General features: G+C 47.6%; 1 protein-coding gene across 1 annotated transcript in view; it reads left to right on the top strand.

The window, feature by feature from the left end:
* BRWD1 (bromodomain and WD repeat domain containing 1) overlaps nt 1–25,788 on the top strand; it is a 403,503-nt gene extending 377,715 nt beyond the window's left edge. Inside the window, exons 37-39 of the mRNA XM_063956583.1 lie at nt 7,960–8,210; nt 8,728–8,913; nt 23,161–25,788. Of these exons, the coding sequence (XP_063812653.1) occupies nt 7,960–8,210; nt 8,728–8,913; nt 23,161–24,431 (1,708 nt within the window). The 3' untranslated portion in view covers nt 24,432–25,788. The remainder of the gene's footprint in view (nt 1–7,959; nt 8,211–8,727; nt 8,914–23,160) is intronic.
* The last annotated feature ends 609 nt before the right edge of the window (nt 25,789–26,397 follow it).

The following is a 26,397-nucleotide window of genomic DNA, read 5'->3' as shown; positions in this document are numbered from 1 at the left end:
CTAAGAGCAGCAGGTTCATTATGGGCCTGGTCGGGTAGGATCTTCCTGTTTGGATCTTTCAGACCTTTGGGGGTAAGTCCACTTTTCTTTTCCCTACTGCTGCTCCAGCTCCAAGACGGACCTATACCGGTCTTTCCTTTAGATCTCTCCGTGCCCTTTCCAGGTGTTGAGTCCTTGACGGGCGGTATATCCGTCACCAAGGGATCTCAAAGTAAGAGGCCGAGGCAGAGGTTCGGCATCCTCAAATCAGTCTGATTGTAGGTCCTCCAACACACCCACCGCAGGTCAGACCTCCCTCCCACCTGGGAGATCCCAGGGTAGGCGCATGTCTGTGGTTTTTCTGGGAGGCCTGGGTATGTTTGGGTTAGGTCTCGCATCACGGGCGGTTACATACTCGATTTTGGAGTCCGACCGCCTCAGGGGTCCCTCACCACGGGTCTGCCGGTTTACGACGACAAGAAAGTCGTACTGCAGGCGACGTTCCAGATGCTTCTGACCGCAAGGGTGCGGTTCCCTGTTTTTCGCACATCATTGAAATTGGGGCATTTTGTGAGGCCTTTGTTTTCTTTTTTTCCCTGTGCCGAAGCCAGATAGCTCGGCCAAGCCTATTCTGACCTTAGAATCCCTTCAGTCTGTGATTGCTAGTTTGAAGAAAAAGGGGTTTTTGGCATCCTTAGTCATCAGGGATGCCTGTTACTGGTTTCCATTGGGCTTCCTCATCGGGCTTCTCTCCGATTCGTGGTACAGGATACTCAGCTTCCCCTGTCGGACCTTTCCGCTCGGTCTCTCTTCCGCTCCCACCTTGTTCATGAAGGTCACAGGTTAGCACTACTTCATAGGCAGGGAGTGACGTTTGTTCCCTAACTGGACAATCTACTGCTGGGAACCCACTCTAGATTAGGTTGCTTCTGAATATCAGGAGGATCCAGGATCTTCTGATTCAGCACGGGTCCTATTTATGCTCTTCGTACTGTGTTTCTGTGTTTAGGGAGGGTTCTCAACTCGGTCCGTCAGAGGATTTTGCCTTCCTCGGGACCAGTTCCCCTCTCTCTTCAGCCAAAGGACGGCGCTGGGAGAGGTCACCTACATTCTCCACTGAACAGAGGACGACAATCTTCATTCCAGGTCTAGCCGCCAGGTCTGGCTCCCAGGTGAGTGGACATTCCCCGGAGTTTTGTCAGCTGGTCCGCTGTTGGTGGGGAACTCGGAACGACCTCATGGCGTTCCGACTGACTCTTCAACCCTTTTACTACTCTCGGGCGGCGTGAGCTCTGCCGGCAGCAGCTGAGGATGCTCTCACGGCTCCTTGGAGCTTCTGTTTAGTCTATCTGTCCTCCTTTTCTGTTTCTTCCTCATTTTCTGCAACACACAAAGTGAGAATGCGCGCTAGTCCTCCCGGTGACTCCACTTTGGCTGCACATGACTTGGAGATCCTCCCTACACCTGTTGTCAGTAGAAGAGCCTTGGCTCCTACCTCTGCGGGAATGTCTACTTCAACAGGGTCCTTTTCGTGGTTCAGTCTTACACAGGTTTCGATTAACGGTGTGGCTGTTCACGATACCTTCTCAGAAGGACGGATTTCCCTAATTCGGTTATACCTACTGGGCCCCGATATCGTAAGTCTGTTACCTCGTCTCACTGTTGCCACTTTTGGAAACTTTATGTGGCCTGGTGTGGGTGACGAGGGTCTTTCCCTTCGGGTTTTCATTTAACCGCTTTGGTTTCTCCGGGGTGTTTTCTCTGCTGTGCTTCAACTAGGTTGACCTGAATTTCAGTTCTCTGCTCTTTCGGTTTTCTTCCAAAGGAGATTAGCCTGACTGCTGGAAGTTCGGGCTCTTTTGCAGGGAGTACTCTATCGGCAACCCCTCTTTTTCAAATAAGGTTACGGCTGAGCTTCATACTCCGCTGTCCTTTTCTTCCAGGGGTGATGTCCGCTTTTCATATAAATCTGACCTTTCTGTACGATGCTCCCGTCCTAGATGGCCAGGGTCCTAGCAGACGTGGGGCTGTTGGATACGTCTGATCATTAGACTGCCTTATTTGGCGGTTGCTCAAGATCCTCCGTTTTCCATTTCGGCGCACTCCACGCGCTCTGGGGTACCTTCGGGGGCGGCCGTCCACGGGGTTTCCATGAATACTTCATGTTGCGATGCCGCTTATTTGGGACATCATACGTTTATCACGTTTGACGGATTTGACATTTTTGCGGCCTCTGTGTCACAGGTTGGCCGAGCGGTTTTGCAGGACTCATCGCTTTCCCTCCCGTCTTGGGAGCTCTGGGACGTCCCCATTGTATCTGCACTCCAGTGGCCCCTAGTGGATGAAGGAGAAATCAGGATTTTGGTACTTACCGATAAATCCCTTTCTCTGATTCCACAGGGGCCACTGGACGCCCTCCCAGCGCTGTTTACTCCTTCTACACTTATCGGGTTGCATGTCACTGTGTGACTGTGCGTTTTGTTCCTATTACCCTATCACTCTGTTTCCTTGGTATTATCTTGTTTTAGCTGGCTTAGCGAACCTCCTCTACTTTGACGTTGGTCTTTTCCAGCTCTCCTAGGGCACAGTTTTAACTAGACTGGCATGGAGGGGAGACACAGTAGGGGAGGAGCTAGTCACATGGTTATAAATTTAAAGTGCCAGCTCCCAGTTACTGCCTACTATCTCCCCATTGTATCTGCACTCCAGTGGCCCCTGTGGAATCGGAGAAAGGGATTTATCGGTAAGTACCAAAATCCTGATTTATGCCACCACGGGTATGCTGCTCAGACCAGCCATAGCATCTGCGTGGGTGAGTAGTGCTATCGAAAAGTGGGCAGATAACTTGTCATCTGAGATAGATACCCTAGATAGAGAGAGCGTCCTTTTGACACTGGGTCATATCAGGGACGCAGCGGCCTACCTATAGGAAACAGCGAGAGATATTGGCCTTTTGGGATCAAAAGCCAATGCCATGGCAGTCTCAGCTAGGCGAGCATTGTGGATCCATCAATGGAATGCTGATGCTGACTCCAGGAAAAATATGGAATCTCTGCCATATAAAGGTGGTGTCTTGTTTGGTGATGGTCTCGCAGATTTGGTATCTACGGCCACCGCGGGTAAGTCATCATTTTTGCCTTACGTTCCTTCACAACAAAAGAAAACACACCACTATCAGATGCAGTCCTTTCGGCCCAATAAATACAGGAAGGGGCGAGGTTTTTCCTTCCTTGCTACTAGAGGAAGGGGAAGGGGTAAAAGATCACCGGCCTCAGCAGGTTCCCAGGAGCAGAAGTCCTCTCCGCTTCTGCAAAATCCACCGCATGACACTGGGGCTCCTCTGCGGGAGTCCGCACTGGTGGGGGCACGTCTCAAACTCTTCAGTCAGTTCTGGGTTCGTTCAGACCTGGACCCATCGGTTTTAGAAATAGAGTTGCATGGGTACAAACTGGAGTTTCAAGACGTTCCCCCTCGCCGATTTTTCAAATCGGCCTTACCAGCTTCTCTTCCAGACAGGGAGGTAGTATGCGGCACAATACAAAAGTTGTGTCAAAATCAGGTCATTATCAACGTTCCCCTGTCACAACAGGGGGAAGGCTTTTATTCAAGCCTGCTCGTGGTCCCGAAGCCGGATGGCTCAGTCAGACCAATCCTGAACCTAAAATCCCTCAATTTCTACCTGAGAAGATTCAAATTCAAGATGGAGTCTCTCCGAGCAGTGATCTCCAGCCTGGAGGAAGGGGATTTTATGGTGTCGGTGGACATAAAGGATGCCTACTTACATGCTCTCATTTATCCTCCGCATCAGGCTTACCTGAGGTTTGCTATTCAGGATTGTCATTACCAATTTCAGACGTTGCCATTTGGTTTGTCCACGGCTCCAAGGATTTTCATCAAAGTGATGGCGGAGATGATGGTTCTCCTTCGCAAACAAGGAGTCACGATTATCCCGTACTTGGACGATCTGCTGATAAAGGCGAGATCCAGGGGCCGACTGGTGCAGAACATTACACTCGCCATGGCAGTTCTGCAACAACACGGTTGGCTTCTAAACTTGCCAAAATCACAGTTGATTCCGACGACACGACTGTCGTTTTTAGGAATGATTCTGGACACAGAATTACAGAGTGTGTTTCTTCCAGTGGAAAAGGCTCTGGAAATTCAGAACCTGGTCAGACAAATTCTGAAACCAGCAAGTGTGTCAGTTCATCAATGCACTCGTTTACTGGGGAAGATGGTGGCGGCCTACGAGGCCATTCAGTTTGGCAGGTTCCATGCCAGGGTGTTTCAGTGGGACCTGTTGGACAAGTGGTCCGGATCCCACCTGCACATGCACCGGAAAATAGTTCTGTCTTCCAAGACCAGAATTTCACTCCTGTGGTGGCTGCACAGCTCTCACCTCCTAGAGGGGCGCAGGTTCGGGATCCGGGACTGGATCCTAGTAACCACGGATGCGAGTCTCCGGGGTTGGGGGGGCAGGCATACAGGGGAAAACTTCGAGGGAAGATGGTCAAGCCTGGAAACTTGTTTACACATAATCGTTCTGGAGTTAAGAGCCATTTACAACTGCCTTCTTCAAGCGGAACATCTGCTTCGCAATCTGCCCGTACTGATCCAGTCGGACAATATAACAGTAGTAGCGTACATAAACTGACAAGGCGGAACAAAAAGCAGAGCAGCGATGGCGGAGGCCACAAGGGTTCTCCGCTGGGCGGAAAGACATACAAGCGCTCTGTCAGCAGTCTTCATTCCAGGAGTGGACAACTGGGAAGCAGACTTCCTCAGCAGACACGATCTCCATCCAGGAGAGTGGGGACTTCATCAAGAGGTCTTTGCAGAAGTGACAAGTCTTTGGGGAATTCCTCAAGTAGACATGATGGCGTCTCGTCTCAACAAAAAGCTTCAAAGATATTGTTACAGGTCGAGGGATCCTCAAGCAATAGCAGTGGACGCCCTGGTGACACCATGGGTGTTTCAGTCTGTGTATGTATTCCCTCCGCTTCCGCTCATTTCAAAAGTACTAAGGATCTTAAGAAGAACAAAGGTTCGGGCGATCCTCATTGTTCCAGACTGGCCAAGGAGGGCTTGGTATCCGGATCTTCAGGAATTATTCATAGAAGATCCCTGGCCTCTTCCTCTACGAGAAGATCTGTTACTACAAGGGCCGTGCGTGTATCAAGACTTACCGCGGCTACGTTTGACGGCTTGGCGGTTGAACGCCAGATCTTAACCCGAAAGGGTATTCCCAGTGAAGTCATTCCCACACTTCTGCAGGCTAGAAAGGGAGTAACGTCTAAACATTACCACCGGATTTGGAGAAAATGTGTCTTGGTGTGAATCCAAGAAGGCTCCTACGGAAGTTTCAGTTGGGACGTTTTCTCCATATTCCACAGGCAGGTGTGGATGCGGGGTTGAAGTTGGGCTCAATTAAAGTGCAAATTACGGCCTTATCGGTTTTCTTTCAAAAACAATTGGCCTCCCTTCCCCCCAGTGGCACCATGGGATCTTAACGTGGTGTTGCAGTTCCTTCAATCACATTGGTTTGAGCCTTTACAAAAGGTGGAATTGAAATTCGTCACTTGGAAATTGGCCATGCTGTTGGCCTTGGCATCCGCAAGGCGGGTATCGTAGTTAGCTGCTTTGTCTCACAAGAGCCCTTATTTGATCTTCCATGAAGATAGAGCAAAGTTGAGGACTCGTCAGCAATTTCTGCCGAAGGTGGTTTCGTCGTTCCACATGAACCAACCTATTGTGGTACCAGTGGCTACTGATGCCTTGGAGTCGAAATCTCTCGATGTGGTCAGAGCTTTAAAAATTTATGTCACCAGGACTGCACGGATTAGGAAAACGGAGGCTCTGTTTGTCCTGTATGACCCCAACAAGATTGGGAATCCTGCTTCCAAGCAGACTATTGCTTGCTGGATCTGTTCTACGATTCAGCAGGCTCATTCTACGGCTGGATTGCCGTTACCGAAATCGGTGAAGGCCCATTCTACCAGGAAGGTGGGCGCGTCCTGGGTCTCGGCCTTACAACTATGCCGAGCAGCTACTTGGTCAGGTTCGAACACTTTTGCAAAGTTTTAGAAGTTCGATACCCTGGCTGAGGAGGACCTCATGTTTGGTCAATCGGTGCTGCAGAGTCATCCGCACTCTCCCGCCCGTTCTAGAGCTTTGGTATAACTCCATGGTTCTTATGGTTACCCCAGCATCCTCTAGGACGTATGAGAAAATAGGATTTTAATACCTACCGGTAAATCCTTTTCTCTTAGTCCGTAGAGGATGCTGGGCGCCCATCCCAGTGCGTACTGTATCTGCAGTTATTAGTTCTGGTTATACACAGTTTGTGTTACGTTATAGTCAGCCTGTTGCTGGCATTGTTCAGGCCGTAGGCTGGAGTTCTGTTGAATGCCATGTTGTACGGCATGTTTGAGGTGTGAGCAGGTATGAATCTCACCTTAGTTTAACAATAATTTCTTTCCTCGAAATGTCAGTCTCCCTGGGCACAGTTCCTATAACTGGGGTCTGGAGGAGGGGCATAGAGGGAGGAGCCAGTTCACACCCATTCAAAGTCTTAAAGTGCCCATGTCTCCTGCGGATCCCGTCTATACCCCCTGGTTCTTATGGTTACCCCAGCATCCTCTATGGACTAAGAGAAAAGAATTTACCGGTAGGTATTAAAATCCTATTTTTTTTTCTTTTACTTGGTAACAGCATTTGTTACAAGATTACCAAAATAAAAGGCACGTAACATTAATTTGGTGTCAACAAGAGTGTAAGGTACAAGGTCTTTATATCGCCTACTTCCAGAGTAGATTGCAGCTCCTGGTCACCAGGGGGCGCATACAGCATTAATGCATAGAGTATAGAGATTAATGCAAGATATATACCGGTGTAACATAACAAAGACAGATCTCAGTGTTCTCCATATAACAGGTTCTCATTGGTGTTTTTGCCAATTTGCAAAATGTGCTCACATTTTTACTACAAATCACATAATCCAGATACCATTTTATTCAGCATATTATTCTTGCTCTCAAACTTTACATAGTTTTTGTTTTTTACCAGTGATAGTAAGTAATGCCGAAGAGCTTACCATTCAGTAGTATTGACATTTTCCTTTGTCAAGAGACTATGGGAGATGATCAATCATACTGCATTGTCATCATTTTTTAACAAAGCATTACCTTCATGGTATGGCCTGTTCTGGAGAGAATTAAGAATAAGATACAGCAGGATGGCTGATAACTCCTTACAGTTCCTGAGAGCCTGCACACCAAAACGCTCTCTGGAATTCTATGCCTATAATACAGTGTTTTGGGAAAATGGTTTTTCAGATGGAACCTTAATCCAGTTTCCATGTGTATTAAGTGCTGTTGTGTTTTACTGGGGTCCACAGGAGCTTGGATGTATGCTGATCTGGAGACCTTTAGATACTGATGCAAGCAAGATGACAAACTACTGATGTGCCCTCATACAGCTTTGCTGCAGTCGCGCCAAACAGTCCATCTTGGCACACTAGGTCCTGAGAGACTTTTGTTAGCGTCAGGCATCTTTTTTGCCGAAAATGCGTCTTAGTTGCAACGCGATGTGACTGGGATGCACTGTGCTGATTAATATGCAACACTTGTTTATCTGTGTGCGCCGGAGTCTCTGAATCTGTATATGAAGTGCTACGATGCAGTGGCTGCAGCTTTTTTCCATGTTAAGTTCCTTTGTGTTTCATATACGGACTCAGTCGCACCCAATATACAAATGTCACATAAAATTAATGGTCAGTCTCTGTTGTGTCCTAGACTCATCACGTTGCATGTAGGACACATTTTCGGCAAAAAAGACGCCCGACGCTTGCAGAGTTGCATGGGACTTCTCTGCTCACTAGCAACAGGCAAATGCCGCTGCCTGGCGTATTGAGGCTAGATGTATGAGGACACATCTGTATAGGACATCCTTTTACCAAGTCATTTGTTATTTGTTTTTCAGCACAATATCCGGCAATGTCAAAGAAACAAGAGCCTCTCCCACTGGCAGAATGAACGGTTCTCGGCTAGAGTTGTCTTCATCGCAGTCTACCTCACAGGGAGTGGCTTCTGTTGCCGGCAAGCTCAGCCTAACCAGCTCCTCCGCAACACACTCACAAGGACCAAGATCTGCCACTGCTCCCACGAGGATTGCTAAATCGCACACACCAACTGCAGGGCGTGACCACTCTCCAAATGGTTCTATGTTATCAGGTGATCTTTGCCACTTTACCTGTATGTCTTCCACCGACACAGGGACTGGAGTGCTAGTCTTCCAGGCCTCGCTGGGTATTAGTATACGTTCAGAATGTTGAAAGACTATGGGGCAGATGTATTAAGCCTGGAGAAGGCATAAAGAAGTGATAAAGCAGTGGTAAGTGCAAGGTGATAATGCACCAGCCAATCAGCTCCAATATGTAAATTGATAGTTATGAGCTGATGGGCTGGTGCATTATAGACTTGCACGTATCACAGCTTTATCACTTCTTTATGCCTTCTCCATGCTTAATACCTCTGCCCCTATGATTTTTATTTTGAGGTATCGCCCGCATAGGCTAGTTCTTGGTAGTCGTTCAGAAGAACAGATCAAAATTAGGTTTATAAAGCAATCTTCCAAGACCGCAGATGGAATAGCCTTTAAAGCAGGTTATTGTGATGGCTTTATGAAATTGTAATGGAAGCATTGTTGTGTTTGTAACACTGTTTACTTGTCTGTCCCCTGACTTCATAGAAGGTGAAAGCAACTCTACCTCTGTTAGCCTGGCTTCTGGACATTCCTCTGGCTCGTCACCATCTTCTAGCTCAAATTCTGAAACCAATGACAGGACTGATTCAGGCCCTATTTCTCGCAGGGTTAATGGTTTAAGGAGGAAACCATCTAATGGTAGACCACCAAGATCTTCTAGTTCAAAGCAAGGTACGTAGTTTTAATGTAACGCCTTCTCACATTATCTTAAGTGGTCTCATCCTTTCATCTCTGGGGCTTCCAGGTTGCAGTTTACATGTCACTTGTTTTTAATTTCCTGCAATTTTCATCTTTTAAAAATGGTGCAAGCACTTTCCACGGTGAGCGAGATCTCTAACTGACCAGAAACTCTGTGGAATAAAACCATCTTGTAGAATTGTTTGTTGTGCTTTAATGAGCGCGTCAATTCCTGCTGGTGTTTTCAGACAGGCCCAGATTTATCAAGCCTTGGAGAGTGATAAATTGCACGGTGATAAAGTACCAACCAGCTCCTTAGGAGCTGATTGGCTTGGTACTTTATCACCGTGCAATTTATCACTCACCAAGGTTTTATAAATCTGGGCCTTAAATGGGTTGAGCAACTGATGCAGAGCTCGGATTTATTTTCTACCCTACTTTATTTTCTACCGGATTTATTTTCTACCTACTTAGGAGTGAAAAGTTATTTTGTCTTTCATTTCATGGGGGACACTTGAGAATCTGGGTATACAAGGTGACACATGGAGCTTGGGTGTGTGTCCCCTCCCCCCCCCCCCCCCCCCCCCCAAAAAAAAAAAAAAAAATGATGCCTGTCAGGCTTCTTCCCCTCTATACCACCGTTGACCAACAGTACCCTAGTTTAAGCGCCATTGGATATGGGATTTTTTTTCCCCTATGTTTGGCAGCTCTTTCCTAGCATTGGGAAGGGGGGGGGGGGCTTTTCCTACTTCTTGCACCAGCAGTCCACATCTACTACACCACAAAGGTGTCAGGTGTGCAAAACATGCTCTAAGTTTCATACGGAGCAGAGAGAAAACATGTTAGGGCATGGTCTACACCACTCAAGGCGGGGCTTCTCTCCGGGGCGCTGAGGAACCCATCTCCGACAAGAGGGCACCCACTAAAGTTAACCTTGCTACAGTACAATTTGGAAGCAGGGGACAAATTCTATGGGCCTGATTCAATTCAACTCTATGTTAAGAGTGCCGGGAAGGAGATCCTGGAGCTATTCAATTGGCTGTGCTGTTAAGCCCACCTAAAGGATTTCTACTCGCACCCCTCCTGCGGTGCGAGCAGAAATCAGACTAAACTAGTGCCGCAATGCTGTTTTCTTCCTTTAGTGAGGCGCAATCCACATCGCTGCAGGCACTTTAGTCGTGAGAATCGGCATTCTCCAACTTAACACCCTGCTTAAGGCGTGATAACTGGCATCTCTTGACTAGCAATGAGGACAATTGAATGGCTCCATGACCTTCTTTCTTTTATTGACCTTATGTTGTATTGAATTGAGCTCTATATAGCAGTTTGTTTGCTTGTAAGAGAGACAAAGGGAGCTGCTATCCTTGCACAGCACCTTCTCAGCGTACATCCGGTATTTGAAAATCCTGCCCAAAATCCTGAGCCACGAGCAGCTGTTCCAGACAACCGCGTCATAGAGCAGCTGTTTACTTACTGTGCTAATGTCAGGGAAAGGGTAACACTTCTATTAGTCAACCTGCAAAAGGGCCAGTTGTAGCAAAAATCCCAGGTGTTAGATTAGACCAGGGTATTCTTGGTGAGACTTGCAAGGCAGGAGTCCAACGTCCGCACTCAGTCTGGGGCTTCACAATGGGATGCAGTCATATGGTCAACACCACAATGTTGACATGGGATGTCCTGACATTCTTATGATGTTAGGCTGCAGGACCCACAGGGTTAGGGCCAATGTACTCACTTGAATGCTGCTCTATCGGAACAAACGGTCACATGACCACTGGGACCCGTGTTTTAACTTTACACACAACTGGCTGCAAACTGATTGTTCGGCTCTTCCTGCTGTTAGTGCGGCAGAAGCATTGGCTACCTCTGATGTAAACATGTCTAGTCATGTGCCATTGCCTACTTCAACCAGTGATTCTGCCTGGATTTGCGGTTTGTCTCTTTCTGTTGAGGTTTTAGTCAATGTATCTTCGTCCCTACAACAGATCTTAGAACCCGCTTCCACATCTCAAAAGCATTGACATCCAGGAGACTTCCAAGTGGAAGACTAGTACACCTGATTTGGATCCTTACTTATCCTCCATTGTTTCAATAAAGTTTGGTGTTATACCTGCAGTGCAAACCTTGCTAGAAGGATTCCTGCACATACACCCTTCTTTTGTTCCTCCTGTGGTTCCTTGGGATCTGAATTTTGTTCTCAAGGCCCTATAGCACAAGCTTACTGAACCTTTGGAAATTTGGAAACAGTAGACATGAAACTACTTACCTGGAAGCCCGTTTCTCTACTTGCTATATTTTCTGCTCGGAACCCTGTGCAGTTGATCACCTTTCTTTGTTTTCCATGCTGTCTTGAGGAAGCCCTTGTTTCAACCAGTACTTTTTTCCCATATAAACCAAGACATGGTTGTTCCTGCCATACCTCAGGAACTACATGCAGACGAAGAGAACTTCCTCCTGACTTTGGGTGGAGGTGCATCAAACATTGGACAGAGAAAAGTATCAACTGATCAGCCGCTGTCATTTTTCAAACACAACATGCAAAATGGCAGTTAGAAGCGGATTGGTACTTTTCTCTAACGTCCTAAGTGGATGCTGGGACTCCGTAAGGACCATGGGGAATAGCGGCTCCGCAGGAGACAGGGCACAAAATAAAAGCTTGAGATATCAGGTGGTGTGCACTGGCTCCTCCCCCTATGACCCTCCTCCAAGCCAGTTAGATTTTTGTGCCCGGCCGAGAAGGGTGCAAACTAGGTAGCTCTCCAGAGCTGCTTAGAATAAAAGTTTAGTTAGGTTTTTTTATTTTCAGTGAGTCCTGCTGGCAACAGGCTCACTGCATCGTGGGACTAAGGGGAGAAGAAGCGAACTCACCTGAGTGCAGAGTGGATTGGGCTTCTTAGGCTACTGGACGTTAGCTCCAGAGGGACGATCACAGGTTCAGCCTGGATGGGTCACCGGAGCCGCGCCGCCGTCCCCCTTACAGAGCCAGAAGAGACGAAGGTCCGGTGAAAGCGGCGGCAGAAGACATCCTGTCTTCAAGACTAAGGTAGCGCACAGCACCGCAGCTGTGCGCCATTGCTCTCAGCACACTTCACACTCCGGTCACTGAGGGTGCAGTGCGCTGGGGGGGAGCGCCCTGAGACGCAATATAACACACATATACCTTAGCTGGCAAAAGGAATACATCACATATAGCTCCAGGGCTATATGGATGTATTTTTTCCCCTGCCATTTTACACAAAAAAGCGTGAGTTAAGGACGTCGTGAAGGGGCGGGGCCTATCTCCTCAGCACACTGGCGCCATTATTCCCTCACAGCTCCGCTGGAAGGACGGCTCCCTGATTCTCCCCTGCAGTACTGCATCTGATTCAGGGTAAAAAAGAGAAGGGGGGGCATTTTGGCAGCAAATAACTAGATTAACAGCAGCTATAAGGGATTAACACTTATATAAGGTTATCCCTGTATATATATATAGCGCTGGGTGTGTGCTGGCAGACTCTCCCTCTGTCTCTCCAAAGGGCTAAGTGGGGTCCTGTCCTCTATCAGAGCATTCCCGGTGTGTGTGCTGTGTGTCGGTACGCGTGTGTCGACATGTATGAGGAGGAAAATGAGGTGGAGGCGGAGCAGTTGCCTGTGTTAGTGATGTCACCCCCTAGGGAGTCGACACCTGACTGGATGATTGTGTTTAAGCAATTAAGTGATAATGTCAGCAATTTACAAAAAACTGTTGACGACATGAGAAAGCCGGCAAATCAATTAGTGCCTGTTCAGGCGTCTCAGACACCCTCAGGGGCCCTAAAACGGCCGCTACCTCAGTGGGTCGACACGGATCCAGATACAGATACTGAATCTAGTGTCGACGGTGACGAGACAAACGTAATGTCCAGTAGGGCCACACGTTACATGATCACGGCAATGAAAGAGGCATTGAACCTTTCTGACACTACAAATACCTCAAAGGCGGGTATTATGTGGGGTGTGAAAAAACTGCCAATAGTTTTTCCTGAGTCTGAGGAAATAAATGAGGTGTGTGATAAAGCGTGGGTTTCCCCCGATAAAAAACAGCTAATTTCTAATAAGTTATTAGCACTATACCCTTTCCCGCCAGAGGTTAGGGCACGGTGGGAAACACCCCCTAGGGTAGATAAGGCGCTCACACGTTTATCTAAACAAGTAGCGTTACCGTCCCCTGATACGGCCACCCTCAAAGAACCAGCTGATAGGAGGCTGGAAAATATCCTGAAAAGTATATACACACATACTGGTGTTATACTGCGACCAGCAATCGCATCAGCCTGGATGTGCAGTGCTGGAGTCGCATGGGCGGATTCCCTGACTGAGAATATTGATACCCTGGATAGGGACAATATTCTGTTAACTATAGAACATTTAAAGGATGCATTGCTATATATGCGTGATGCGCAGAGGGATATTTGTACCCTGGCATCAAGAGTAAGCGCAATGTCCATCTCTGCCAGAAGAGCATTATGGACCAGACAGTGGTCAGGGGACGCAGATTCCAAACGGCACATGGAAGTATTGCCGTATAAGGGGGAGGAGTTATTTGGGGCTGGTCTAACAGACCTGGTGGCCACGGCAACGGCTGGAAAATCCACCTTTTTACCCCAGGTTACTTCACATCAACAGAAAAAGACACAGTCTTTTCAAACTCAGTCCTTTCGTTCCCATAAGTACAAGCGAGCAAAAGGTCACTCTTTTCTGCCCAAGGGCAGAGGAAGAGGAAAAAGGCAGCACCATGCAGCCGCTTCCCAGGAGCAGAAGCCCTCCCCTGCTTCTGCCAAGTCTTCAGCATGACGCTGGGGCTTTACAAGCAGACTCAGACACGGTGGGGGCCCGTCTCAAGTATTTCAACGCGCAGTGGGCTCACTCGCAAGTGGATCCCTGGATTCTACAGGTAGTATCACAGGGGTACAAACTGGAATTCGAGGCGTTTCCTCCTCATCGGTTCCTGAAGTCTGCTTTACCAAAGTCTCCCTCCGACAGGGAGGCAGTTCTGGAAGCCATTCACAAGCTGTACTCCCAGCAGGTGATAATCAAGGTACCCCTCTTACAACAGGGGAAGGGGTATTATTCCACACTATTTGTGGTACCGAAGCCGGACGGCTCGGTGAGACCAATATTAAATCTAAAATCTTTGAACACTTACATAAAAAGGTTCAAATTCAAGATGGAGTCACTCAGAGCGGTGATAGCGAACCTGGAAGAGGGGGACTATATGGTGTCGCTGGACATCAAGGATGCTGATCTCCACGTCCCAATATATCCTTCTCACCAAGGGTACCTCAGGTTTGTAGTACAAAACTGTCATTATCAGTTTCAGACGCTGCCGTTTGGATTGTCCACGGCGCCTCGGGTCTTTACCAAGGTAATGGCCGAAATGATGATTCTTCTACGAAGAAAAGGCATCTTAATTATCCCTTACTTGGACGATCTCCTGATAAGGGCAAGAACCAAGGAACAGTTAGAAGTCGGAGTGGCACTATCTCAGGTAGTGCTAAGTCAGCACGGATGGATTCTAAATATTCCAAAATCGCAGCTGATTCCAACGACACGTCTACTGTTCTTAGGAATGATTCTGGACACAGTCCAGAAGAAGGTGTTTCTCCCGGAGGAGAAGGCCAGGGAGTTATCCGAGCTAGTCAGGAACCTCCTAAAACCAGGACAGGTCTCAGTGCATCAGTGCACAAGGGTCCTGGGAAAAATGGTGGCTTCTTACGAAGCGATTCCATTTGGAAGATTCCATGCAAGAACTTTTCAGTGGGATCTACTGGGAAAATGGTCCGGATCGCATCTTCAGATGCATCAACGGATAACCCTGTCGCCAAGGACAAGGGTGTCTCTCCTGTGGTGGCTTCAGAGGGCTCATCTACTAGAGGGCCGCAGATTTGGCATTCAGGATTGGATCCTGGTAACCACGGATGCCAGCCTGAGAGGCTGGGGAGCAGTCACACAGGGAAGGAATTTCCAGGGCTTGTGGTCAAGCATGGAAACATCTCTTCATATAAACATTCTAGAACTAAGGGCCATTTACAATGCCTTAATTCAAGCAAAACCTCTGCTTCAGGGTCAGGCGGTGTTGATCCAGTCGGACAACATCACGTCAGTCGCCCACATAAACAGACAGGGCGGCACGAGAAGCAGGAGGGCAATGGCAGAAACTGCAAGGATTCTTCGCTGGGCGGAAAATCATGTGATAGCACTGTCAGCAGTGTTCATTCCGGGAGTGGACAACTGGGAAGCAGACTTCCTCAGCAGACACGACCTTCACCCGGGAGAGTGGGGACTTCACCCAGAAGTCTTCCACCAAATTGTAAACCGTTGGGAAAGACCAAAGGTGGACATGATGGCGTCACGTCTAAACAAAAAACTGGACAGATATTGCGCCAGGTCAAGGGACCCTCAGGCAATAGCAGTGGACGCTCTGGTAACGCCGTGGGTGTACCAGTCAGTGTATGTATTCCCTCCTCTGCCCCTCATACCGAAAGTATTGAGAATCATAAGAAGGAGAGGAGTAAGAACTATACTCGTGGTTCCGGATTGGCCAAGAAGGTCTTGGTACCCGGAACTTCAAGAGATGCTCACGGACGAACCGTGGCCTCTACCTCTAAGACAGGACCTGCTACTGCAGGGGCCTTGTCTGTTCCAAGACTTACCGCGGCTGCGTTTGACGGCATGGCGGTTGAACGCCGGATCCTGAAGGACAAGGGCATTCCAGAAGAAGTCATCCCTACTCTGGTAAAAGCCAGAAAGGAAGTAACCGCAAAACATTATCACCGCATTTGGCGTAAATATGTTGCGTGGTGTGAGGCCAAGAAGGCCCCTACACAGGAATTTCAACTGGGTCGTTTCTTGCATTTCCTGCAAACAGGACTGTCTATGGGCCTAAAATTAGGGTCCATTAAGGTTCAAATTTCGGCCCTGTCGATATTCTTCCAGAAAGAACTGGCTTCAGTACCTGAAGTTCAGACATTTGTGAAAGGGGTGCTGCACATACAGCCTCCTTTTGTGCCTCCAGTGGCACCTTGGGATCTCAATGTTGTGTTGAGATTTCTAAAATCACACTGGTTTGAACCATTGTCTACGGTAGATTTAAAATATCTCACGTGGAAGGTGTCGATGCTGTTGGCCTTGGCTTCAGCTAGGCGTGTGTCAGAATTGGCGGCTTTATCATGTAAAAGCCCTTACCTAAATTTTCATTCTGACAGGGCGGAATTGAGGACTCGTCCTCAATTTCTACCTAAGGTGGTTTCTGCATTTCACATGAACCAACCTATTGTGGTACCTGCGGCTACTAGGGACTTGGAGGACTCTAAGTTGCTGGACGTTGTCAGGGCCTTGAAAATATATGTTTCCAGGACGGCTGGAGTCAGGAAAACTGACTCGCTGTTTATCCTGTATGCACCCAACAAGCTGGGTGCTCCTGCTTCAAAGCAGACGATTGCTCGTTGGATTTGTAGTACAATTCAGCTTGCACATTCCGTGGCAGGATTGCCACAGCCAAAATCAGTAAAAGTCCATTCCACAAGGAAAGTGGGCTCATCTTGGGCGGCTGCCCGAGGGGTCTCGGCTTTACAACTTTGCCGAGCAGCTACTTGGTCAGGGGCAAACACGTTTGCTAAATTCTACAAATTTGATACCCTGGCTGAGGAGGACCTGGAGTTCTCTCATTCGGTGCTGCAGAGTCATCCGCACTCTCCCGCCCGTTTGGGAGCTTTGGTATAATCCCCATGGTCCTTACGGAGTCCCAGCATCCACTTAGGACGTTAGAGAAAATAAGATTTTACTTACCGATAAATCTATTTCTCGTAGTCCGTAGTGGATGCTGGGCGCCCATCCCTAGTGCGGATTGTCTGCAATACTTGTATATAGTTATTGTTACAAAAAATTCGGGTTATTATTGTTGAGCCATCCTTTCAGAGGCTCCTTTAAATTTATCATACTGTTAACTAGGTTCAGATCACGAGTTGTACGGTGTGATTGGTGTGGCTGGTATGAGTCTTACCCGGGATTCAATATCCTTCCTTATTATGTACGCTCGTCCGGGCACAGTATCCTAACTGGCTTGGAGGAGGGTCATAGGGGGAGGAGCCAGTGCACACCACCTGATATCTCAAGCTTTTATTTTGTGCCCTGTCTCCTGCGGAGCCGCTATTCCCCATGGTCCTTACGGAGTCCCAGCATCCACTACGGACTACGAGAAATAGATTTATCAGTAAGTAAAATCTTATTTATCTCTCTCCATGGTTTGACGCGTCTCTCCCCTGTGGATGTTGTTAGGGCTCTAAAAAACTGTTCAATGGAGCTATGAGGTATGTTTTGATGACCCCTTTGTTCAGTTATTTCCAAAAGAGTTGCTAAAAGACTTGCCAACTGGCAATTTAAACAGTCAGGCTGTTTCTTCAAAGAGCCCAGATTCCTTGTGACACCTCACATACATACCCCCAGTGTCCCCTCATGGAATTCTGAGAATTAATTTACATTTCTCTGACGTCCTAGTGGATGCTGGGAACTCCGTAAGGACCATGGGGAATAGACGGGCTCCGCAGGAGACTGGGCACTCTATAAGAAAGATTTGGTACTATCTGGTGTGCACTGGCTCCTCCCTCTATGCCCCTCCTCCAGACCTCAGTTAGATTTCTGTGCCCGGCTGAGCTGGATGCACACTAGGGGCTCTCCTGAGCTCCTAGAAAGAAAGTTTAATTTAGGTTTTTTATTTTACAGTGAGACCTGCTGGCAACAGGCTCACTGCAACGAGGGACTAAGGGGAGAAGAAGCGAACCTACCTGCTTGCAGCTAGCTTGGGCTTCTTAGGCTACTGGACACCATTAGCTCCAGAGGGATCGACCGCAGGACCCGTCCTTGGTGTTCGTTCCCGGAGCCGCGCCGCCGTCCCCCTTACAGAGCCAGAAGCATGAAGATGGTCCGGAAAATCGGCGGCAGAAGACTTCAGTCTTCACCAAGGTAGCGCACAGCACTGCAGCTGTGTGCCATTGCTCCTCATTACACACTTCACACTCCGGTCACTGAGGGTGCAGGGCGCTGGGGGGGGGGGGGGCGGGGCGCCCTGAGCAGCAATAAAAACACCTTGGCTGGCAAAATAACCACAATATATAGCCCCAGAGGCTATACATGTGGTAATTACCCCTGCCAGAATACAGAAAAAAGCGGGAGAAAAGTCAGCCGAAAAAGGGGCGGAGCCATCTCCCTCGGCACACTGGCGCCATTTTTCCCTCACAGTTCCGCTGGAAGGAAGCTCCCTGACTCTCCCCTGCAGTCTACACTACAGAAAGGGTAAAAAAGAGAGGGGGGCACTAAATTTAGGCGCAGTTTAATACTATAAGCAGCTATAAAGGGTCATAATTCAGTTAGTCCCTGCATTATTATAGCGCTCTGGTGTGTGCTGGCATACTCTCTCTCTGTCTCCCCAAAGGGCTTTTGTGGGGTCCTGTCTCCTTTAAGAGCATTCCCTGTGTGTGTGCGGTGTGTCTGTACGGCTGTGTCGACATGTTTGATGAGGAGACTTATGTGGAGGCGGAGCAGATGCCTGTAAATGTGATGTCACCCCCTGCGGGGCAGACACCTGAGTGGATGGATTTATGGAAGGAATTACGTGCAAGTGTCGACTCCTTACATAAAAAATTTGACGACATGCCAAATGCGGGACAGCCGGCTTCTCAGCTCGTGCCTGCCCAGACGACTCAAAGGCCATCAGGGGCTCTAAAGCGCCCGCTACCTCAGATGGCAGACACAGATGTCGACACGGATACTGATACCAGTGTCGACGACGATGAGTCAAAATTTAATGTCCACTAGGGCCATTCGTTGCATGATTGAGGCAATGAAAGAGGTATTACACCTTTCTGATATAAACCCAGGTACCTCAAAAAAGGGTATTATGTTTGGGGAGAAAAAACTACCTATAGTTTTTCCCCCATCTGAAGAATTAAATGAAGTGTGTGAAGAAGCGTGGGCTTTCCCCGATAAAAAAATTGGTGATTTCAAAAAAATTACTAATGGCGTTCCCTTTCTCGCCAGAGGATAGGTCACGTTGGGAAACTCCCCCTAGGGTGGATAAAGCGCTCACACGTTTGTCTAAAAAGGTGGCACTACCGTCTCCGGATACGGCCGCCCTAAAGTAACCTGCTGATAGAAAGCAGGAGGCTATCCTATAGTCTATATATACACACACTGGTGTTATACTGAGACCAGCTATTGCTTCAGCGTGGATGTGCAGTGCTGCTGCTGCTTGGTCAGATTCCCTGTCGGAAAATATTGACACCCTAGACAGGGACACTATATTGCTAACGGTAGAGCATATAAAAGACTCAGTCTTGTACATGAGAGATGCACAGAGGGAGATCTGCCGGCTGGCATCTAGAATAAGTGCATTGTCCATTTCTGCTAGGAGAGGCTTATGGACTCGGCAGTGGACAGGAGATGCAGATTCTAAAAGGCACATGGAAGTTTTGCCTTATAAGGGTGAGGAGTTATTCGGGGATGGTCTTTCAGACCTTGTTTCCACAGCTACAGCTGGGAAGTCAGCATTTTTGCCCCATGTCCCCTCACAGCCTAAGAAAGCGCCGTATTACCAGGTACAGTCCTTTCGACCCCAGAAAAACAGGCGGGGAAAAGGCGGGTCCTTTCTGTCTAGAGGCAGAGGAAGGGGGAAAAAGCTGCAACACACAGCAGGTTCCCAGGACCAAAAGTCCTCCCCCGCTTCTTCCAAATCCGCCGCATGACGGTGGGGCTCCACAGGCGGAGCCAGGTACGGTGGGGGGGCCGCCTCAAAAATTTCAGCGATCAGTGGGTTCGCTCACGGGTGGATCCCTGGATCCTTCAAGTAGTATCTCGGGGGTACAAGCTGGAATTCGAGGCGCCTCCCCCCCGCAGTTTCCTCAAATCGGCCTTACCGACAACTCCCTCGGGCAGGGAGGCTGTGCTAGAGGCCATTCACAAGCTGTATTCCCAGCAGGTGATAGTCAAGGTACCCCTACTTCAACAAGGACGGGGTTACTATTCCACACTGTTTGTGGTACCGAAACCGGACGGTTCGGTGAGACCCATTTTAAATTTGAAATCCTTGAACACATGCATAAAAAAAATTCAAGTTCAAGATGGAATCGCTCAGGGCGGTTATAGCAAGCCTGGACGAGGGGGATTACATGGTATCCCTGGACATCAAGGATGCTTACCTGCATGTCCCCATTTACCTTCCTCACCAGGAGTACCTCAGATTTGTGGTACAGGATTGCCATTACCAATTCCAGACACTACCGTTTGGACTGTCCACGGCACCGAGGGTGTTTACCAAGGTAATGGCAGAAATGATGGTACTCCTTCGAAAAAAGGGAGTTTTAATTATCCCGTACTTGGACAATCTCCTTATAAAGGCGAGGTCCAGGGAGCAGTTACTGGTCGGAGTAGCACTATTTCGGGATGTGCCCCAACAGCATGGCTGGATTCTAAACATTCCAAAATCACAACTGGTTCCTTCCACACGCTTACTGTTCCTGGGGATGATTCTGGACACAGAACAGAAAAAAGTGTTTCTCCCGCAGGAGAAAGCCAAGGAGCTGTCATCTCTAGTCAGAGACCTCCTAAAACCAAAACGGGTATCGGTGCATCACTGCACACGAGTCCTGGGAAAAATGGTGGCTTCATACGAAGCAATTCCATTCGGCAGGTTCCATGCAAGGACCTTCCAGTGGGACCTCTTGGACAAGTGGTCGGGATCGCATCTTCAGATGCATCAACTGATAACCCTGTCTCCAAGGACCAGGGTGTCTCTACTGTGGTGGCTGCAGAGTGCTCATCTTCTAGAGGGCCGCAGATTCGGCATACAGGACTGGGTCCTGGTGACCACGGATGCCAGCCTTCGAGGCTGGGGAGCAGTCACACAGGGAAGAAACTTCCAAGGACTATGGTCAAGTCAGGAGACTTCCCTGCACATAAATATTCTGGAACTAAGGGCCATTTACAATGCCCTAAGTCAGGCAAAACCCCTGCTTCAAAACCAGCCGGTACTGATCCAGTCAGATCACGGCAGTCGCCCATGTAAACCGACAGGGCGGCACAAGAAGCAGGATGGCGATGGCAGAAGACACAAGGATTCTCCGATAGGCGGAAAATCACATAATAGCACTGTCGGCAGTGTTCATTCCGGGAGTGGACAACTGGGAAGTAGACTTCCTCAGCAGACACGACCTACACCCGGGAGAGTGGGGACTTCATCCAGAAGTCTTCCTACTGTTGGTAAACCATTGGGAAAGGCCACAGGTGGACATGATGGCGTCCCACCTCAACAAAAAGCTAAAGAGATATTGCGCCAGGTCAAGGGACCCTCAGGCGATAGCTGTGGACGCGCTAGTGACACCGTGGGTGTACCAGTCGGTTTATGTGTTCCCTCCTCTGCCTCTCATACCAAAGGTATTGAGAATAATAAGAAGGCGGGGAGTAAGAACGATACTCGTGGTTCCGGATTGGCCAAGAAGAGCTTGGTACCCAGAACTTCAAGAAATGATATCAGAGGACCCATGGCCTCTACCGCTCAGACAGGATCTGCTACAGCAGGGGCCCTGTCTGTTCCAAGACTTACCGCGGCTGCGTTTGACGGCTTGGCGGTTGAATTCCGGACCCTAAAGGAAAAGGGCATTCCGGAGGAAGTCATTCCTACGCTCATAAAAGCCAGGAAAGAAGTAACCACAAACCATTATCACCGTATTTGGCGGAAATATGTTGCGTGGTGTGAGGCCAGGAAGGCCCCAACAGAGGAATTTCAGCTGGGTCGTTTTCTGCACTTCCTACAGTCAGGAGTGACTATGGGCCTAAAATTGGGTTCCATTAAGGTCCAGATTTCGGCTCTGTCGATTTTCTACCAGAAAGAACTGGCTTCACTGCCTGAAGTTCAGACTTTTGTAAAGGGAGTGCTTCATATTCAGCCCCCTTTCGTGCCTCCTGTGGCACCTTGGGATCTCAATGTGGTGTTGAGTTTCCTAAAATCACATTGGTTTGAACCACTTAAAACTGTGGATCTGAAATATCTCACGTGGAAAGTGGTCATGTTATTGGCCTTGGCTTCGGCCAGGCGTGTGTCAGAATTGGCGGCTTTGTCATGTAAAAGCCCTTATCTGATTTTTCATATGGATAGGGCAGAATTGAGGACTCGTCCCCAGTTTCTCCCTAAGGTGGTATCAGCTTTTCACTTGAACCAACCTATTGTGGTGCCTGCGGCTACTAGGGACTTGGAGGATTCCAAGTTACTGGACGTAGTCAGGGCCTTGAAAATTTATGTTTCCAGGACGGCTGGAGTCAGGAAAACTGACTCGCTTTTTATCCTGTATGCACCCAACAAAATAGGTGCTCCTGCTTCTAAGCAGACTATTGCTCGCTGGATTTGTAGCACAATTCAGCTGGCGCATTCTGCGGCTGGATTACCGCATCCAAAATCAGTAAAAGCCCATTCCACGAGGAAAGTGGGCTCATCTTGGGCGGCTGCCCGAGGAGTCTCGGCTTTACAACTTTGCCGAGCTGCAACTTGGTCAGGGGCAAACACGTTTGCTAAATTCTACAAATTTGATACCCTGGCTGAGGAGGACCTTGAGTTCTCTCATTCGGTGCTGCAGAGTCATCCGCACTCTCCCGCCAGTTTGGGAGCTTTGGTATAATCCCCATGGTCCTTACGGAATTCCCAGCATCCACTAGGATGCTGGGCGCCCATCCCAAGTGCGGATTGTCTGCAATACTTGTATATAGTTATTGACTAACTAAAGGGTTATTGTTGAGCCATCTGTTCGAGAGGCTCAGTTGTATTTCATACTGTTAACTGGGTATAGTATCACGAGTTATACGGTGTGATTGGTGTGGCTGGTATGAGTCTTACCCGGGATTTAACATCCTTCCTTATTGTGTCAGCTCTTCCGGGCACAGTATCCTAACTGAGGTCTGGAGGAGGGGCATAGAGGGAGGAGCCAGTGCACACCAGATAGTACCAAATCTTTCTTATAGAGTGCCCAGTCTCCTGCGGAGCCCGTCTATTCCCCATGGTCCTTACGGAGTTCCCAGCATCCACTACGGACTACGAGAAATAGATTTACCGGTGAGTAAAATCTTATTTTTTAATGGAAAGGGTATAATTCCTCTTCTTAGAAGTCATGTAAATTACTCATTACTTGCTTATACTACAGTTTTGTTACTGAGTTTTAAATCCTCTCTGTTTGCATACAGCATCTCAGGACAAGAACCAAAGGAGAACTACGTCTAGTAAAAGGAAAGTATTAAGTTATTCTGATGACTCTGGTCCTGTAGATAACGGAAATTCTCATCAGGGAACGCGGAAGAAAATGCTCCGGAAGTGTGCTGCTCTGGCAGCCAACAAGATCAAATGTATTTCTGATAGTGCCTCCACCTCAGACAGCGACTGCAGTGCGAGCAAAAATACTAGAACACTGCCCCCACGGACTGCTGCTGCAAAAGCCAAGAAACGGCTCTTGGATGGCAGTGAGGAGGAGAATGGTTTAAGTGATAGCGATCAAGAGCTTGAAACTAAACAGACTACTAAGACTTCACAAAAGACCTCAAAGACTTGTCCAAAGTCCGCCCGTGTTGCACGGAAACTAAAAAGTGATTCTAGCACCTATAGTTCAGATGACGGCATAAAACTCTCCTCTCCAAAACTGTCTGCTGATGAGTCTGTGAGCAAGAATGTAGATCACATGAATGGTGAAAGCCACAGCACAGATGACCAGTCTGTATCCAGCTCTTCAGACCCTCGTCCAGCCACCACTGCCAAAAAATATCTTGAGGAATCTGACTGCGGGACATCCTCCTCCAAAAGTAGCATTACAGTATTAAAAAACAAACAGAGCGAACTCAGGAACAAACGGTCACCGGAATGTAGAGTCGTCCTAACAAACGTTTGCCCGACAGGCACTGAAGAATTTTTTCGCAAGTCTTGTGGGACTAAAAGGACGGCTCCACCCGCTCGCAGGAGAATCCCCGATACAGATTCGGATTCAGATTCTGAAACTCGGGACAGAACGCGACGAAAGAGGATTGTGACCTCAGCTATGTCTCCACCGGCTAGAAAAACAAAAGTATTAAGTGACTCTTCAAATTCAGGAAGTGAATATGACAATTGTAAGTTCTCAAGTTCTGGTGAGGATTCTTCAAAAAACATGAATCGAGCTTCATGCTCAGATTCGGAGTCCTCCCTCTCTGACAGTAGTATTAATGTTCACAGCAAAATTAATGGAAAAAATCCAGTTCTAAAATCTAAAGCCCGTGACCACAAGAGGAAGCGAGCAGAAAGCAGTTGTGACGATGACTGGGATAAGCTAGACACTGGAAAACGAGAGAAATTAACCCGCCGATCCAAGATCTGTACAAGAAACCGGGGTAAAAGGACTGTGAGATACATTGATGATGACGAAACCCCGGCTCAGAGTGACGGAGACTTGAATCCTTCCGCTTTGTCAAAGCGGTTTCTACGGAACTGAGAGATGCACGGAACATCATGTTTGTTCAAATTCAGGGAATATACGTCTATTTTTTTTTTTTTTTACAGAAATAAGAACATCTATGAATGTGGTTAAAAGCAGACTGTACTTATTTGACTTCTTATTAAAGCATTTATAGCACAGATGCCAAAGTGTGCCTGAATTGGTGCTGATGACATCTGAAGGCAAAGATTGTTTGTTTATATTGTACAACCCGTAATTTAGAGGTTTTGTGCAGTGGGAACTTACTACCTAGACCCTCGTTTTACTGCTAGATTTATCCGCCATTGAACACTTATTTTGCACATTTTGTTTAACGTTTACAAATTTCTAAAGTTTTTGTATTTTTCTTTTTCTTCAAATTACTTCTTTATTTTGTGAATTGCAGAAAAAGTGGTAAAAACCCCCCAACTTATTGTTCTTTTTTTTTTTTTCTTCCTCAAAACTTGATCACAGGTTTATTCCCAAAGTACACAGTAGTGCCATTCATTTATTTTCCATCTACAGTAACGATATCTTCCCTCGTGAATTGAAGTTCTTTGTGCACACAGCCTGCTTATTTTGTAATTATATTTGAAAGTTCAACTTGATTATTTTAATATCGGTTTTCATGTTCGCTTTCAGCAAGTACATTTGTAAGTTCTACGTTAATGATGGTGAAGGCACCTGATAGGTTCAGCTGCATTCATTGTAGCTCATGTAGAAAGCCTTTTGGCGCAGTCTCATGGGTTTAGGCGAGCTCATCGACCACTGACCATAGAAGCATTATAGCTATACACTTTATATAGAGATGTTATACGTCTTCCATTGATGGCAAAGGACGCCAGAGCCCAATAGCGACTTTAGTTCATTTAAATCCAGCAGCCCACGAGTTTGTTCAGGCGAGAACTTAGGGTTCCAAGCCATCTGTTACTTTTGCCTCCGACAGGTATTCTTGTTTCGGTATGGAATAAAAACAGTTTCTGCACGAGTCTCCTTGTTAATGCAGGGAGAGCGATTCAGACTAACTCATACTGTAGGTGCAATCCTTACAAAGAGCTTATAGCAACACCCGTGCCATTTACCCTCGTTGTAAAGGGATGTGGCGTGTTTGGTGCTCATGTTAAATGAAAACACATGTCTTATGTTTTAATAGGTGTGTGTGTACAGTAGTATGTGTTCCGTAGTTTCTTCTCCTTTTCATGTAAGATCAAAATTTGGATTAACGTTTTGCACTGTTTACAGTTTGCTTCACATCTGTGTGTGGGAGCGTAAAATGCTAGAAATAGGGGGGAGTTTATCAATTTATTTTTTTGACAGCTAATTCATATCTAAAAGTATTTTCTGCTACAGATTAAAGATTAAGTGCAATTTAAAAGTCCTTGTTTCATTTTGTATTAAATTAAAAAAAAAAATCAGTCTATATTTGTATAGGAATCTGTGGATGCTTAAAGAAAAAGCATCAGTCACTGTTTTGGTGTATCTTGGATGTTAGAAGCATCCAGTGTTCTATATGATCCAGGCTTGTGATTTTACTAACCAATCACAGTGACTGCTGCAGGTCTCACTAACCAATCACAGTGACTGCTGCATGTCTCACTAACCAATCACAGTGACTGCTGCAGGTCTCACTAACCAATCACAGTGCATTCATTTCTACAGTGTCTAGAACAGGCCTGGCCAACCTGTGGCGCTCCAGCTGTTGTAAAACTACAAGTCCCAGTATGCCCTGCAACAGTTTTGCTATTAGGAATGCTGAAACTGTGGCATGGCATGCTGGAATGTTTCACAACAGCTGGAGAGACGCAGGTTGGCCAGGCCTGGTCTAGAATAAAGGAATCTGCCAATTTGGTTTGCTGGGCGTTTCATTGATCGCCTCACCCGAACCATATAATAGTGAGGGAGACGACCTGATCCCTACATTCCCTACTTACTCAGGCTGAAATACTTCTGGGATGTAACTCAAATTGCTCAATTAATGACCAAA

This window comes from Pseudophryne corroboree, chromosome 2 (genome assembly GCF_028390025.1).
Source record: "Pseudophryne corroboree isolate aPseCor3 chromosome 2, aPseCor3.hap2, whole genome shotgun sequence".
Classification (NCBI taxonomy): Eukaryota; Metazoa; Chordata; class Amphibia; order Anura; family Myobatrachidae; genus Pseudophryne; species Pseudophryne corroboree.
Note: the sequence above shows the minus strand (reverse complement) of the source record. Positions and strands in the feature narration are given on the sequence as shown.